The sequence below is a fragment of the Daktulosphaira vitifoliae genome, unplaced genomic scaffold (assembly GCF_025091365.1).
Source record: "Daktulosphaira vitifoliae isolate Bord-2020 unplaced genomic scaffold, ASM2509136v1 Scaffold_1, whole genome shotgun sequence".
Lineage (NCBI taxonomy): Eukaryota > Metazoa > Arthropoda > Insecta > Hemiptera > Phylloxeridae > Daktulosphaira > Daktulosphaira vitifoliae.
In genome coordinates this window covers 6489686-6505361 of record NW_026099572.1, presented here as the reverse complement: position 1 = coordinate 6505361, position 15676 = coordinate 6489686, and the positions used below count along the sequence as shown (strand labels likewise).

Below are 15676 nucleotides of genomic sequence, written 5' to 3'. Positions count from 1 at the left end.
TAATATCAGTTATTTATCCAAATTTCAATTTTAAATCTACAGTACATTTATCAGCGCAAAAATTCAAATAAACATTTTTTAGGGTAAAACATAGTCAAAACTGATTAATTGTGTACCCAATTTAAACTTTAAAATTACACTAAAATTTTGATGTATTTTGAATTTTAAAAGAGCAAACAATTGATTATATTAATGAAGTGCAAATGTCGTTAACATTAATTAAATTTAAAAAATATGTTAACAAAATTTGATCTTATGAAAATTCAAAAAAAAAATAAGTTAATATCTAATTATTTTTACCAATTTAACTTGTGATATTAAATTGAGTTAGCTATATTTATTTTGAATATCTGACAAATTTTTAAAATTGTACTGCATATATTTGTTATTTATTTTCTAATGCTCTAAACAAGACTGTTATTATTGTTTTGTTCTTAAAGAGCGAGATATCATCTTAATTGCGGTTTTAAGTATTTTCTAGTAGCTAAATTGTTACAACTTAATAATTATTATTTTTTATTTATTTGTATATTTATTATACCGCATAATTAAGATCAAGATTATTATTTATTATAAAGAACTCAAAATAAATAATTCATAAATGTATATATTTATATATTATAGTTTACAACTTTATTCTAATGGTTATATATTATTCCATAACATACACTACATTATCCACTTTACAATCCAATAATTACGTTTTCCTAAAAATAAATAAAATATTTCAAACTAAATATTAAGATTATCAATAACAGTCAATTAACTAATACTTTATTGTTAATAAAAAAAATTGTAAATTTAGGATAGTAATCAAAAACGTTAATTTATTACTTACCAACTCTTACTAGAGATATTTTGTTTGGTAAAATATGGGCAGATATTGTAAGTATCTCATTCAAATTTGTCATTCTTTGATGGTTTATATAAAAACCACCAGCTGTAATTATTCTACATGCATCACCTAAAAATTTTATTTTATTTATCAACAATTTTGAAAAAGAAATTTAATTATACAACAATAATTAAAACAATTAAATTTATAGTATATTTAATATAGTAAAAAAATAGTTAAGATATAGAAATCTGGTTACATAATCAGATCTAGACTTACTATCAGTTAAAAAACACTTAGCTTTCATAGCCATTTCTAATACAGTTAAACTAGGTTCAAAATATAACTCAACTACTTCTGCACCACTGAAGATCTTTGAAACATCATTACAATTTATTTTGCCCAGATTCTCAACATTTTTATCATATAAAATAGATGTAGCCATTAATGCTTCTTGAAGACCAGATACTAATTAAGTAAAAAATGTATAATTGTTATATTTTAAGAAAGATTACAACACATTGTTCCAATTAATACCTCCATGCACTAGTTTAGTAACATTTTGAGCAAGTTTTTCATGAGGTAATCTTTTTTGAGGTTCTAGCTAAATAAACAATTATGAGAAGTTGTGAATATTTTGATTCTAATTAAGCATACATTTATAAATTAATTATATTTACATTATGTCTTTTCATTATTTCTTCAATTTCAGGAAGTGTAAGAAATGTGAACATTTTTAATAATTTTTCAACATCAGCATCTGGGGTCCTTAATAAAAATTGATATAATTCAAAAGGGGAAGTTTTATCTGCATTTAACCATACAGCATTTTGTGCTGATTTTCCATACTTATCCCCAGAATCAGTTGTTATTAATGGAACAGTCAATCCTGTATAGTTAAATATTATATTTAACAAATATATAAAATAATCTTATTTCAAAAAGTTACCATAAACATTGTTATTTTCAACTCTACTAATTAATTCTTGACCTGACATGATGTTTCCCATTTGATCATTTCCTCCTAACTAAATATACAAAATGATATATGTAACTTATTTCATTAAAATAAAATAAAAAAATTCAAATATACACGAATATTAAATTTAATACAAATTATATACTTAAACTAGTAAAATATAAAAATTAGTAAATAAGTAAATTCAGTTATGCATAATATGATTTCAGGTATGCATAAATTGCATGACATCTGAAATAGTCAAATATAAAAAATTCTACTTAACAATTTTATTCTTTAAATAAGTTTTCTTACTTGAAAAAGGCAATTATATTTTCTGTATAAGTATAGCCAATCATAAGCTTGAAATGTTTGGTATGTAAATTCTGTGAAACTCATTCCACTTCCATTTAAACGAGCTTTGACACTATCTCTTGATAACATAGTACCCATTCTAAATTGTCTACCAATATTATTTATAAAATCAATAACACCAATATTTTCATACCATGTCATATTGTTTAATATGCTAAAAAATAGATAATTAATTTTTTATACTAAAACAAAATATTAAATCATATTCTTTGGTTTTTATAATTCAATTTATCATTACTGTAAACAGTAAAAGCCCAAGCTTTCACAATGCTCTGGGCAAAGAAAATACAATTACAATTTACATTGACCTTCAAATCCTCAATGTTTTTACTCGAAGGGTTATTTAACAAATTTTTGAACATTTTTTTTGTTCATCAAAAAATTTTCCTCTGTATTGATGATTGCCAAAATATTAATAACCAAAAAAAAAAATGGTAGCACAGTGGGGTCGCGGCACAGTGTGAGCGTGGTAAAGTTGGAACTAGTATAGATGATATCTGACAATAATTAAAATCACTACCATAAGAAACACTTCGATGCAAATCTGTAGATAGTATTTAATTTTAAGAAATTGGTGAATTTTTCAAAGCAATATTCTAACTCAAAAAGAATTAAGGAAAAATCAATGTAACCCATTTTAAGGTATATTAAAATAAATTAAAATACAAAACCCAAAACTTTAACACAAAAATAGCATATTTTTGAATATGATAACTATGTTCAATATATCCCCTCCCCTTAGGTAGATAAAGGGTCAATTTTCAAAAAATTTATATCAAATGAAAGAAAATTATCTATTATTTTAATTTTATTCAAATTTTAAAGTTAGTTTTTCGACTTTAAAATAGCAAAAAAATTTAAATAAGTTTAACTTCTTATATCTTATGAACTTTATTCTATGCCAATTAAATTATATAATATTCATGACAATTAGTGTATTCCCCTTGTAAGAAATTATAAGATAAAATACAAAACACAGAATTTTAACACAAAAATAGCATATTTTTGAATACGATAGCCATTTTCATTCACTAAGATGAAAAACTATATTTCGAATTTTTTTTTTTTTTTATAGTAAAGTATATAATATAAGCTTTAATTTAAGGTTAAATAAAAGTGTCAATATTTCCCGAACAATTTCAAAAATTATATTTAAAAAAGCTTAACTTGTGTGCAAAATTTGCTTTTTTGAATCTCTCCTGATTTATAGTCAGATTTTCAAAAAAATTATATCAAATGTAAAAAAAATATCTAAGGTTTCAATATAAAAAAACCCAGCACAGGGGGATCGCGGCACAGTGGTGACGTGGCATAGTTGGATCAAGTATTATGATATCTGACAGTGATTAAAATCAATATCAAAAAAAAACGCTTCGATGCAAATCTTTAGATACTGTTTAATTTTAAAAAATTGGTGGACTATTCCAAAAGCTACATTATCTGCTAGTTCATTATTAATATCCTAATTAAGATAAAGTATGTCGAATGAAAAAGGGATTATTAAAAAATATTATTTCTCATAAAAAAATAATGTTGATCCATACACTTTTCAATATGTCATAGCATTATAAAGTTAAAAATGTAAAAAATAAAATCGAGAATTTTCACACAATAATAGCATTCGGTAGCTATTTTCACCGTGAAGACAAAATAAAGTCCGAAATTTTTTTTTCGCATAATAAAGTACATTACATTAGCTTTAATTTAAGATATCTATAAAAGTGTCAGACTTTCCGGAATACTTTAAAAAATTAAGTTGAAAAAGTAAATTTTTTGTGAAAAAGTTGTCATTTTGAATCTCCCCCTGTAGACAGGTAAAAAGTCAGATTTATAAAAAAAATTAACCAACTGATAGGTAAAGACATCATGCTTCTATAAAAAAAAAATTATATTGATCCATACATTTTTTAAAATGTCATAGCATTATAAAGTTAAAATCGTATTTTTTAGCTTCGATGCGAAGCTGAGAAGGTATTGGTTTTACTAAGATGTGTTTATTTTTTTTTTTTTTTTGTCTGTTATCACTTTTTCTCAGCTCTCACCGAACCAATTTCTTTCAATGATACGTCAAAAGATCACAAATTGTATCTAGTCCAAGACATTATCCTTAAAAATTGAAAAAAATTCCCTCGTTCCCCGTAAATGGGGGAAACCTCCAAAAAAATTAAAATATACAAAAATAAACAAACACATCTTAGTAAAACAAATATCTTCTCAGCTTCGCATCGAAGCTAAAAAATAGTGATTTTTGTATAAAAATTATATTTTTTGATAAAATTTTTTCTTATAGTATTTATCATAAGATTTAATTTGACATATATTTAAAGCTCGGAGTATTTTTAAATACTCAGAGACATTTTTAAAAGTTAAGTTGAAAAAGGTCTACTTTTTGCTCGTATTTTTAAAAATTAAACTCCCCTGTATAAAGGAAAATGGTCCAATTAAAAAAAAAAAAATTATAGTGGATAAAAGGTACATATATAATTTATTTAGTAACAAAAATTTGTATTGATTCATACATTTTTAAAAATGTTATAGTAATTTAAAGTTGAAAAAATAAAATAAGAAATCGTAAATTTTAACATCAAAATTCTATGTTTTTTATGTACGGCAACTATTTTCACATAGAAGATAAGTCTACGGGACAAATTTTTTTTTGAACTTATAGTTCACAACATTAGCTTTATTTAGCATATGTTTGAAGCTCGGAGTATTTCTGGAATATTTTCAAAACTTAAGTTGAAAAAGTTAAATTTTTGTGCAGAAGTTGTTATTTTGAATCCCCCCTTGTGGGTCAGATTTTTAAAAAAATTATATCAAATGAAATATAAATACCTTTTGTTTCAATATAAAAAAGAATTATTTGGATTTGTTCGTTTTTCAATAAGTTATGGCAATTTAAAAAAAAAACCCAGCACAGGGGGGTCGCGACACAGTGGTGACGTGGCATAGTTGGATCAAGTATAATGATATCTGACAGTGATTAAAATCACTATCAAAAACAAACGCTTCGATGCAAATCTTTAGATAGTGCTTAATTTAAAAAAAATTGGTGTTTTATTACAAAAGCTACTTGATCTGCTGGTTCCTTATTAATATCTCGATAAAGATAAAGTATGTCAAATGAAAAAGGGTTTATTAAAAAATATTATTTCTCATAAAAAAATTGTGTGGATCCATAAACTTTTCAATAAGTTATAGCATTATAAAGTTAAATATAATATAAATAATAAAATCGAGAATTTTCACACGAAAATAGCATTCGGTAGCCATTTTCGCCGTGAAGACAAGTNCACAAAAATAGCATTCGGTAGCCATTTTCGCTGTGAAGACAAGGGTTAGAGAATGATTGTAAGTAAATATTTATTTTTTATCAGATTCATTCGAAATATTTTAACCTCATAAGAACTTATATAGTTGTAGATTTTTATATTATTATTGTTAATACCAAATAAAATAGTGAAATATTTATCTTCAAGTTAATCTCATTTTACTCAAAAACTGACTTGTATCACTTCAACTTTGTAAGCTCATACAATTAATAAAATATGTATAATTAATTGAAGAAATAAAGTTTAAATTAGACTAATGTATCTTAATAACCTGGTGAACTATTATAATAAAAAGGCTAAAATTTGGGACTCAAACCTTGAATTTTCTGGAAATATACTTTGAAGCATGTTTCGCTCGTGTAACTTAAGAACATTCTTTGTAGTATAACAACGATACATCTGACACATTATTTTATAACTAAAATTAATTACATTACATTAGCTTTAATTTAAGATATATATAAAAGTGTCAGACCTTCCGGAACATTTTCAAAAGTTATGTTGAAAAAGTAAATTTTTTGTGAAAAAGTTGTCATTTTAAATCCCCCCCTGTGGGCAGGTTAAGTGTCAGATTTACAAAAAAAATATACCAAATGATAGGTAAAGACATCAAGCATCTATATAAAAAAAAATTATATTGATATGTTTATTTTTGAAAAAGTTACGGCAGTTTTTAGTAAAAAAAAATTGAAAAAATTTCGAAAATTAGCGATTTTTAAATTTTTTGGAGGTTTCCCCCATCNAATTTTTGAAATAGTTACGGCAGTTTTTAGTAAAAAAAAATTGAAAAAATTTCGAAAATTAGCGATTTTTAAATTTTTTGGAGGTTTCCCCCATCCCCCATTTACGGGGAACGAGGGAAATTTTTTCAATTTTGAAGGGTAATGTCTTCGACTAGATACGATTTGTGATCTTTTGACGTATCGTTGAAAGAAATCCGTTCGGTGAGAGCTGAGAAAAAGTGGTAACAGACACAAAAAAAAAAAAAAAAAAAACACATCATAGTAAAACCAATACCTTCTCAGCTTCGCATCGAAGCTAAAATGTCGAAATTTACCGATTTTAAAAATCGTAATTTTTTAGGTGATTTTCATTATTTATGGGGAACGAGGGCAAATTTTTCAATTTTTGAGGGTAATATAAGCTTGAATTTGAAATATGTTTAAAGGACGCAGTTTTTCCGGAACATTTTCATAAGTTAGGTTGAAAAACTTTTACTTTTTATACGTATGTTTTAAGTTTTGAACACCCACTTTATAAGGGAAATTTGTCCAATTTAAATAAAAAGTATGTCAAATGAAATAAGTATATATAATATATTTAGAGAAAAAAAATTGTGTTGATATATATTTTTCGAAAAGTTTTTGCATTTTAAAGTTGAAAATTTAAATTCGAAAATTTTAACATTAAAATAGCTTTTTTTAACCAAGGTAACCGTTTGCACGTAGAAGATAAAGTGATTTTTTATTCAATTTATAATACATAACATTAGCTTCACTTTGACAAATATTTAAAACTTGTAGTGTTTAAGGGAAAATTTTCAAAATTAAGTTGAAAAAGTTAGTTTTTATAAAAAAGTTTCTATTTTAAATCCCTCTCTGTGAGAAGCTTAAGTGTTAGATTTTCAAAAAAATGATATCAAATAAAAGGGAAATATCTAAGGTTTCAATATAAAAAAAATTATTTTGATTTGTTCATTTTTAAAAGAGTTATGGTAGTTTTAAGAAAAAAAAGTGAAATAAATGTCAAAAATTACTGATTTTTAAAATTGTAATTTTTTTTTAGATTTACTCCATTTACGGGAAACGAGACAAATTTTTTCATTTTTAAGGGTAATTTCTTTAACTAGATACGATTTGTGATCTTTTGATGTATCATTGAAAAAAATCGGTCCAGTGAGAGCTCAGAAAAAGTAGTGACAGACACAAAAAAAAATAATAATAAAATATACACATCATGATAAAAATTAATACCTTCTCAGCTTCGCAATGAAGCTGAATAGTCATTAAATCAAAACTTTTTATGCAAGACTAAAATAATTTAAGTAAGGCTAATTATTTTGGGAGGAATACAACCCCCTAACCACCCTTAGATGTGCAACTGACTTTTTAATATACTAATATTCAAATACTTATTTCTAATAAGTTAGAGTTCTATAAGTTCTAATATAGTATATATAAGTACTACACTTTTTTAAATCATTTATTTCAATACAAAATTAATTGTAATTTTATTACATTGTAATTCGTGTTTTAATTTCAGTAAATAAAACATAGAAATTATAGTAATATTACAGTTTTAGAACTGTGGGGCTTTAAATATAATTTTGAACCATTGGTTACTGAGCATCTTCCTTTACTACCCTTCCTTGAGTTCTCCCTGAATGTAAGTTAAATAATAAATCAAAACTAAGCAAAATTAAAAAGCTACCTCAAAAGTGCTCACATTGGATCAGGTAATTGTTGATTTTTTTTCCAAAAATATTTTGAATGATTTTCAAATACAGATTTTAAGCTCTTAGTAATTCCATTAATATTTTCCAACAATTTTTCTGAAGACTCTGTTTTGCGGTCTTTAGATTTACCACTTGGATCACCTATTTGAGCTGTTGCACCTCCAATCTACATCAGTTAACATTATTAAAACATCAACAATTAAAATAAAATAATGTAAATTAAATAAGATAAAATTAATAATTACCAAAGCTATGATATTGTGATTGGCTCGTTGCCAATGTAACAAATTCATGATTACCAATAAATTTCCTATATGCAAACTATCAGCGGTTGGGTCAAATCCAGCATAAACACACTGATTTTTTCTAGTTAATATTGTTATAATTTCATTGCTAAAATAAAAAAGTTAAAAAAATTATAAGATTTTTTATGCTATTAAATTAATAACAGTGATGCCGAACCGTAGGAATAAAAAGGAGCAGTTGCCCTCTCAGTCTTAATAGAGCAATTAAGACTGATAAAAAAGTTATATTTATTATAAGATGTTAAAGGTTAAGTTTTGTTTTCTTTAAAATTCGATTTAAAAAATTGTCTTTTATCATTTTCATATTTTAAGAATTATCCTATAATATTATGTATATTGTTATTATATTATCTATTGTAACCTATCAAATTTTATTGACCAAAGTAAAATTAAGATTAAGTTTGTTTTTTATTCAATATTTCATTTATATAATTCTAAATTTTAAGTTATAATCTAGTAAAGTTATTCTGCTCTAAAAGTTTGATTTTGAATGTCCTATAAAACATTATATGTAACAATTAATGTTTGTGGGGGTTAGAGAATGATTGTAAGTAAATATTTATTTTATCAGATTCATTCGAAATATTTTAACCTCATAAGAACTTATATAGTTGTAGATTTTTATATTATTATTGTTAATACCAAATAAAATAGTGAAATATTTATCTTCAAGTTAATCTCATTTTACTCAAAAACTGACTTGTATCACTTCAACTTTGTAAGCTCATACAATTAATAAAATATGTATAATTAATTGAAGAAATAAGGTTTAAATTAGACTAATGTATCTTAATAACCTGGTGAACTATTATAATAAAAAGGCTAAAATTTGGGACTCAAACCTTGAATTTTCTGGAAATATACTTTGAAGCATGTTTCGCTCGTGTAACTTAAGAACATTCTTTGTAGTATAACAACGATACATCTGACACATTATTTTATAACTAAAATTAATATCGTGGAATGATTTTATAAATAACGGATGACGCATCTTAATTGAACAAAATTTTATCGACTATGTAATTTTAATTCTTTAGATAAAATTTTAATATTAAATGTTAACATACAACTTTAGCCGGTGATAACGATTTTCAGCAATAATAATTTTTGTCAAGGAAATAGAATAAAAAAGAGGAGTATGCATTATCATAACTCATTATCATTTATTCTGTGTCATTATTTAATCTTATTTCTATGGTTATCTCTGGCATTGTTATACTATAAAATGATATCAATCAACAACTACTATTGCGACGTTTAATCTACTAAATTCTTTAATTATTTTATTCATCTAAATGAAATAGTTAGTTCTAATTAATCATAAAACAATCTTTGAGAAATAGCATTTTATCGTACGAGTATGATGATACAGAGTGGTATTATAGAAAACCAGGTAGTGGAAGTCAATTGAATTATTATCATAATAAAAGTATTTGTACATTCAATACTCTGTTATCACAATTACTTTTGATCTATTCTTGGTCATTTGATTCTTCAGTTATTTCTTTTTCTATTTTTCGTGTACACAATGAAGCAGTTACAAAAGTCTAAAAGAAAAAAAGGTTGCATCATGTTTATTTAAGATATTATCAAGTTTTTCGTTGTACTTAACTAAATATAATTGATATGGAACGACTTCAAACTTGGTTTATTCGTAAAGATAAGTTATGTTTTCCTTTTTGGAAAACTATGTCAACAAAATGTTATATGGCATTTAGTGCAATTAGTGCTGGTGCTACATTTGTCACATTCATTTTGTTATATTGGTTTTTTGGTGGTCTTTTAGCATTATCATTTCTTCTAGTCAGTATTATTGGTAAGTAAAATAAACCAAACTATTATCAATTAAATCTAAACTTCATATTAACTTGTTTTTAATAGGGTTTGTCTATCACTCTGAGGACTATTTACTATATTACCCAGACTTACCAGATCATTCTAGAATATTTGTTCCTCAACCTTCCATGTACGGCATGCCATTTGAAAATATATATATTAAAAGTTTGGATGGTACACGTTTGCATATATTCCTTATCAAGCAACCTGGAGAAGCATCTAAAATTGTACCTACAATTTTATTTTTACATGGCAATGCTGGAAATATGGGCCATAGGTAATATATAATCAGGGCCGGATTAAGTCTTATATAGATTTATACACTACCAAGAGATGGGATCCCCTTATAGAATATTTTGCTTCCGTAACAAAATAATAAGCAAAAAAAACCAGAAAATCTGTCACTAGTCATGCAAGCTAATAAAATTTATGATGAGCTCTCCCAGACATTTTTCTCCCCTTAATCCTGGCCTGCATATAATTATTTTACCTATTATCATTATTAATAATAAAATAATTTTTTCTTTGATGTATTTTTTAACAGATTAACAAATATACATGGATTTTATAATGAACTTTCATGCAATATAGTCATGTTAGAATATCGTGGATATGGTTTATCTCATGGTTCACCATCTGAAAGAGGTCTGTACATGGACGCTAGTGCAGCAATGGATTTTATTTTATCCAGAACTGATTTAAATCTTGGGCGCATTATTGTATTTGGTCGCTCATTAGGTATATAAATCATTTTATTTTTATATTTCAACATTATAATAAAATATACTTCTTAATAAGGTGGTGCAGTAGCTATTGATTTAGCAGCTCGTATAGAATATTCTCAAAAGATTTGGTGTGTAATTGTTGAAAACACTTTTACTAGCATACCTGATATGGCAACTGTACTTATGTCTTCAGATGTTTTGAAATACGTCCCTTTGTGTTTATATAAAAATAAGGTAATTCATTTTTTTGAATTTTTAACAACAAAACAAATGTTTATAGCAAGGCTTGGAACCTTGATAAAATTTGATAGAACTAATAAAATTTGATTAAAAAAAGTTTAAAAACCAAAATTGACCAAAAAATATATATATATTTGTTAATTTCAAATGTCAAATTGCCTACTTTATATAGTATTTCTTGAAAACTGAAATAATTTTGGTTTTTATCCCTGGTTTATAGTCTCTCAGGGTGAAGCATTGCTTTTATTTAAAAAATAAACCTATAAGTTAATTGTGATCTATTATTATTTTTTTAATAATATTTTAACAATCTTTAATTTAAATTTTTAGTTTATGTCCAACTGGAAAATGAGTAAAATGCAAGTTCCAATACTATTTGTATCAGGTGAAGAGGATACATTAGTGCCACCAGCAATGATGACAAATTTATTTGACTCTTATTGTGGTCCTCTAAAACAGATAGTTAGATTTAGAAGAGGTTCTCACAATACAACATGGAATTGTCCAGGATATTACAAAAAAATTCGACGATTTCTAAAAATTATAGCTAAACATAAGCCTAATACAGGAGACCTGCATTGTGTTATACAAATTGTTTAATATAAACTATGATTAATGTTCCTAATTTTAATAATTTAATAATAATTATAGACATTAATAATGGAACATTATTGTACAACATAGTTAATAATGATTTTTATTTAAAACTTAAAATATTTATATAAATATAATTATTTTTTATAAAAGATAACACAAATTCTTATAGTAAATTTTCTACTACTTTTATTTAACATGCTTGAGAAATTATTAGCTTTTTTAATAGGTTAAATACTTATTAATCTATTATTTTATTATTTATAAAAAAAAATTATATATGTAACTTAATTTGTATAAAAAATTTTGATAATTAACATTATTTTGGTGTTTTTACTTTTCTTATATTAGTTTTACAGAAACCCATTGAAAAATATTGAAAAAAATTAATACAGTGCTACAGAAGCGAGTTTCTTTTAAAGATGAGAAAAACTTATGTTTCATGCTCATCTAGATTATCATATACTCCAAATACATGATGTTTTTGATGTTGAAAACTTTTTTACTGCTTTATTATGTTTGCTTATAATACATAAATTCTCTGATTGTTTTATAAAAATAATTTTGGAAAATATTGAAAAACTCCAGTTTATATAAATTTAATTCATTTTCTTTTTTCTTTAAAATAAATCTTATAAATAAATTTTAAAGGAACACTTATTTTTAAGATAGTTTAAGAATATATAAAAATGGTAATTTTTAACTTTAAATATAACTAATTTTCAATATCTTCCAAAATTGATGGTTAAGGATAAATATTGAAACTTTTGATAAAAATTTGTATTCAACTGATAACTATTGTCTAATTAATAAAAAATAATTTATTAAATAGGAAATTTAAATTAAAAATAATTGTCTGAAATGCAAATTAATTTATTACAATATTGTTTTGAGCTGATAATTTTGCTTAATAAACTTAATCAACATCCTCAATTTAAAAAAATAAATTACTATATTGATGTACTTTATCATTAATTAAAAAATTTTACAGAGTCATTTAGTATTATTTAAATGATTAAATTAGCAAAAAAAATTATAAATTTATAATTAATACACTAATATAATTATTACACTAAAATTTACTATACTATACTTATTATTTATTAAACCATATTCAAAAATTGTTAATAAAATCAGTTCATATCTCTACAGACAGAGGGTAGTAGCTCAAAAATTACAGCTTCATGAGTAACTATGGTTACCTTAAAATTGGGACAAGATAAAAATCAATAAATATACACTCACTATGTACAACATTTAGTAATAATACTAGCTACAAGAAGTATCCTCGTTTTTAAATTTTATATAAGACAAGTTTCTATTAATAATCAACATGCAAAATAATACAACATCCTTAGATATTGACGGAATGAGTAAGTATTCACATTTATATGAATCTATATTAGCGATTAATGACATATACAGAGATATGGTTATGTCCTTATATACCTTAAATTAAAGCTTATGTAATATACTTTATTTTGAAAAAAAAAAATTGCACTCTGGACTTTTCTTCATGGTGAAAACAGATATCAAAGTTAAAGAAAAACGTACTATTTTCGTGAAAAAATTCTCGATTTTATATTTTTTAATTTATATTGCCATAACTTTTGAAAAAATGTATGGATCAATATTATTATTTATATAAATAATTTTTATATACCTCTTTCATCTGACACACTTTTTTTTAAATTAGGATCATATCCCTTTACACAAAAACTTTAAACATGCGCATTGAAATTAGGACATTTTCTATTTAATTTGTTCCAGAAATACTGACACTTTTATAATATAAAATATAATATATTATATACCTTAAATTGAAGTTCATGTAATATACTTTAATTTAAAAAAAGAAGATATTACGCTCAAAATTTGAAACAAAATTCTAATTTATCAATTAAATAGTAGTTATTTATCCCATGTTCTCCATACAGACAATTAAGATCATTCATTTATATTGTTTTCAAAGTAATTATTGACGAATCAAGTTCGATATAATAAATTTCAATTACAAAATTAAATCATTTTACTTTGTAATTTAATAATTTTTTTACTCTATTTGTGTGCGCTACTACTATAATATTCCAAATATTTTGGTAACATGTTGTTATATAAATCATTTCTAAAAAAAATGATTGTTAGTTTCTCCTGAATTAACAATGGATTTTTAGATCTTTTTAACAACTTTTTTATGATTAGATATATTAGTTAAAGTAAATCATTAAAATTAATTCAGTTCATATTTCAATTGTAGAATCTTTTTAAACACCAAAAGTTACTAGGAAATGATTACTATTATTTCTATTTAAGTTAATATTATGATAAAAATGAAAAAAAATATTGAGCTTTTCTGATAAATTTACTATAAATAGTTATTATAAAATTTCGTGAGTGCATATTAATATTAATCATAGAATTTTTTTAATTCTCATAAAATTTCCTATTCAATGATGTCAATTTCAAACTTACAAATTGAGCAAAAGGTTATGGTAGTAATTTAATTTTTTTTTACTATAAATTTTCACAAAAATCAACTTTAAAGGATTAAAAAAATAGATTAATGTAATTTTCCTTATTTTTAGCGTATTAATTATCAAAATCAATATTAATTTTAAACATTTTTTTTTTTGTTCTTATTATTTTTTTTTTTATATGTAAATACTCCAGTGGCGTGCGGCGGTGATATTTTATGCTGGGTAAGCGCTAAAATAAAATTTCAAGTTAAAACAAAAAAAAGGTATTTTATTAATAAAAATTACAATCCAAAAGTTATTTATAGATAAAATCCATTCGTCTTTCTTGTTTCAAAAATTCATTTATAACTATCATAAAATTCCGGATTATTTTTTTCTTTATGCAGAAGTTCTTTTTCGATTGAAATTAATGATAATGAACTAAGTCTTTCTTGTCCTTGTGTAGATCTTTGATACGATTTGATTCGTTTTAACGCCGAATAAGATCGTTCAACTGAAGCTGTTGTACTAGGAATAGTTAAAATTAGTTGACCGAGTTTAAATACTTTTTGGAACGCCGATATTAAATCATTCATCTTAATTTTTTTGACTAAATCATATGGATTAGTATTTGTAAAAATTCTTCAGATTTGTATAATACAATCAATTTGTTTCGTAATCAAATAAAATCAAACGTTTTTCCGAAATTTTACTCTCGCAAGTTTTCTAGCGCAGAATTTGGAAATTCGTTCGTGTAGTTTGAATATTTATTTGGGTCAATTAATGATAAAAATTCGAATTTATATAGAGAACCAAATCGTGCTTGCAAATTTGTCAATACGTTATTAAATATTTTATTAAAAAGTACTATTTAAATATAATATAAAAGTATATTAATAACGAAAATAATCCGATATGTATCGTAAAAATATTGGAATTCCGTTTTTAAAATTATCGATAAGCGTTATGCTTTCAACCAACCGCCACGTAAAAACATGTGTATCTCCTTCTACCGCAACCGGTCATTTCTATAAATAACGATACGGGCCAGGCAATCCAAAATACGAGCGCTTCTGTAAAGAAATTGCCTACACGAAAAAAATTCATTTAATTTCTTTCAAAGAAACCTAATAAATTTGTTTAAATTGAATACTCAAATAAGAATTAATGAATAGTTGTAATTTTAATGTATAAGTCAATTTGTCATTTAACATTATGAATGTTAATCTTTTTATTTCTTCCTTTTTGGCCGGGCATGTGCCGCTTACCTAGCTTGCCCTGACCGCACGCCACTGAAATACTTATTTTAATAAGTAATAATATGAAAACTTAGAAGTGATAAAAAAAAGTCTAATTACACATTTGAAAACATCGCGAAAAGTTGATTTAGAATAGTATATTTTTGTTTTTAATGAAAGTTCATTGTAGTCCAGTGTATAAAACTTATAACTTTTTTATAAGTAACAAACATTTTTTATTGAAAAGTATTTCGTCAAGCCCTTTAAATTTTTATATGCGTTAAAAGTAAAGAAATATACAACTACTTCATTATTAGCTTCGATGCG

The 15676-nt window shown here is 24.4% G+C and overlaps 3 protein-coding genes across 4 annotated transcripts in view; 1 reads left to right on the top strand and 2 right to left on the bottom strand.

The window, feature by feature from the left end:
- Positions 1-591: 591 nt before the first annotated feature.
- LOC126894005 (tyrosine--tRNA ligase, mitochondrial) lies at positions 592-9369 on the bottom strand. Of its 2 annotated transcripts, none has more exons than XM_050664664.1 (10): positions 9103-9369; positions 8201-8348; positions 7946-8121; positions 2109-2322; positions 1785-1863; positions 1516-1724; positions 1373-1439; positions 1115-1303; positions 839-964; positions 592-707 (listed from the first exon to the last, which is right to left on the bottom strand). In XM_050664664.1, exons 1-10 carry the CDS (start codon positions 9249-9251, stop codon positions 670-672), a joined length of 1395 nt encoding a protein of 464 aa, XP_050520621.1. In that variant the 5' UTR covers positions 9252-9369; the 3' UTR covers positions 592-669. The 2 variants fall into 2 exon arrangements, with proteins under 2 accessions (XP_050520621.1, XP_050520707.1); XM_050664750.1 differs by having other exon boundaries at positions 2109-2256.
- A 175-nt stretch (positions 9370-9544) lies between these two features.
- LOC126894389 (protein ABHD13) lies at positions 9545-11977 on the top strand. The gene is made up of 5 exons (XM_050665412.1): positions 9545-10076; positions 10142-10373; positions 10641-10834; positions 10895-11055; positions 11392-11977. The coding sequence occupies exons 1-5, from the start codon at positions 9887-9889 to the stop codon at positions 11659-11661; spliced, it is 1047 nt and encodes a 348-aa protein (XP_050521369.1). The 5' UTR covers positions 9545-9886; the 3' UTR covers positions 11662-11977.
- Positions 11978-12760: 783 nt separating this feature from the next.
- The window catches only part of LOC126910515 (Bardet-Biedl syndrome 2 protein homolog), a 48913-nt gene continuing 45997 nt past the window's right edge, over positions 12761-15676 (bottom strand). The window contains exon 14 of the mRNA XM_050693175.1: positions 12761-12857. Coding sequence (XP_050549132.1) covers positions 12854-12857 — 4 coding nt within the window. The 3' untranslated portion in view covers positions 12761-12853. The remainder of the gene's footprint in view (positions 12858-15676) is intronic.

Bases quoted from the DNA above. Each gene is read 5' to 3' on its own strand.
- LOC126894005 (XM_050664664.1), bottom strand. From the start codon at position 9,251: ATGCGTCATCCGTTATTTATAAAATCATTCCACGATATTAATTTTAGT. The intron at 1,864-2,108 runs GTAAGAAAACTT...TTGTATATTTAG, and splicing joins AATATAATTGCCTTTTTCAA to TTAGGAGGAAATGATCAAAT. The intron at 708-838 runs GTAAGTAATAAA...ATTTATTTTTAG, and splicing joins AATATCTCTAGTAAGAGTTG to GAAAACGTAATTATTGGATT.
- LOC126894389 (XM_050665412.1), top strand. From the start codon at position 9,887: ATGGAACGACTTCAAACTTGGTTTATTCGTAAAGATAAGTTATGTTTT. The intron at 10,835-10,894 runs GTATATAAATCA...CTTCTTAATAAG, and splicing joins TGTATTTGGTCGCTCATTAG to GTGGTGCAGTAGCTATTGAT. The intron at 11,056-11,391 runs GTAATTCATTTT...TTAAATTTTTAG, and splicing joins TGTGTTTATATAAAAATAAG to TTTATGTCCAACTGGAAAAT.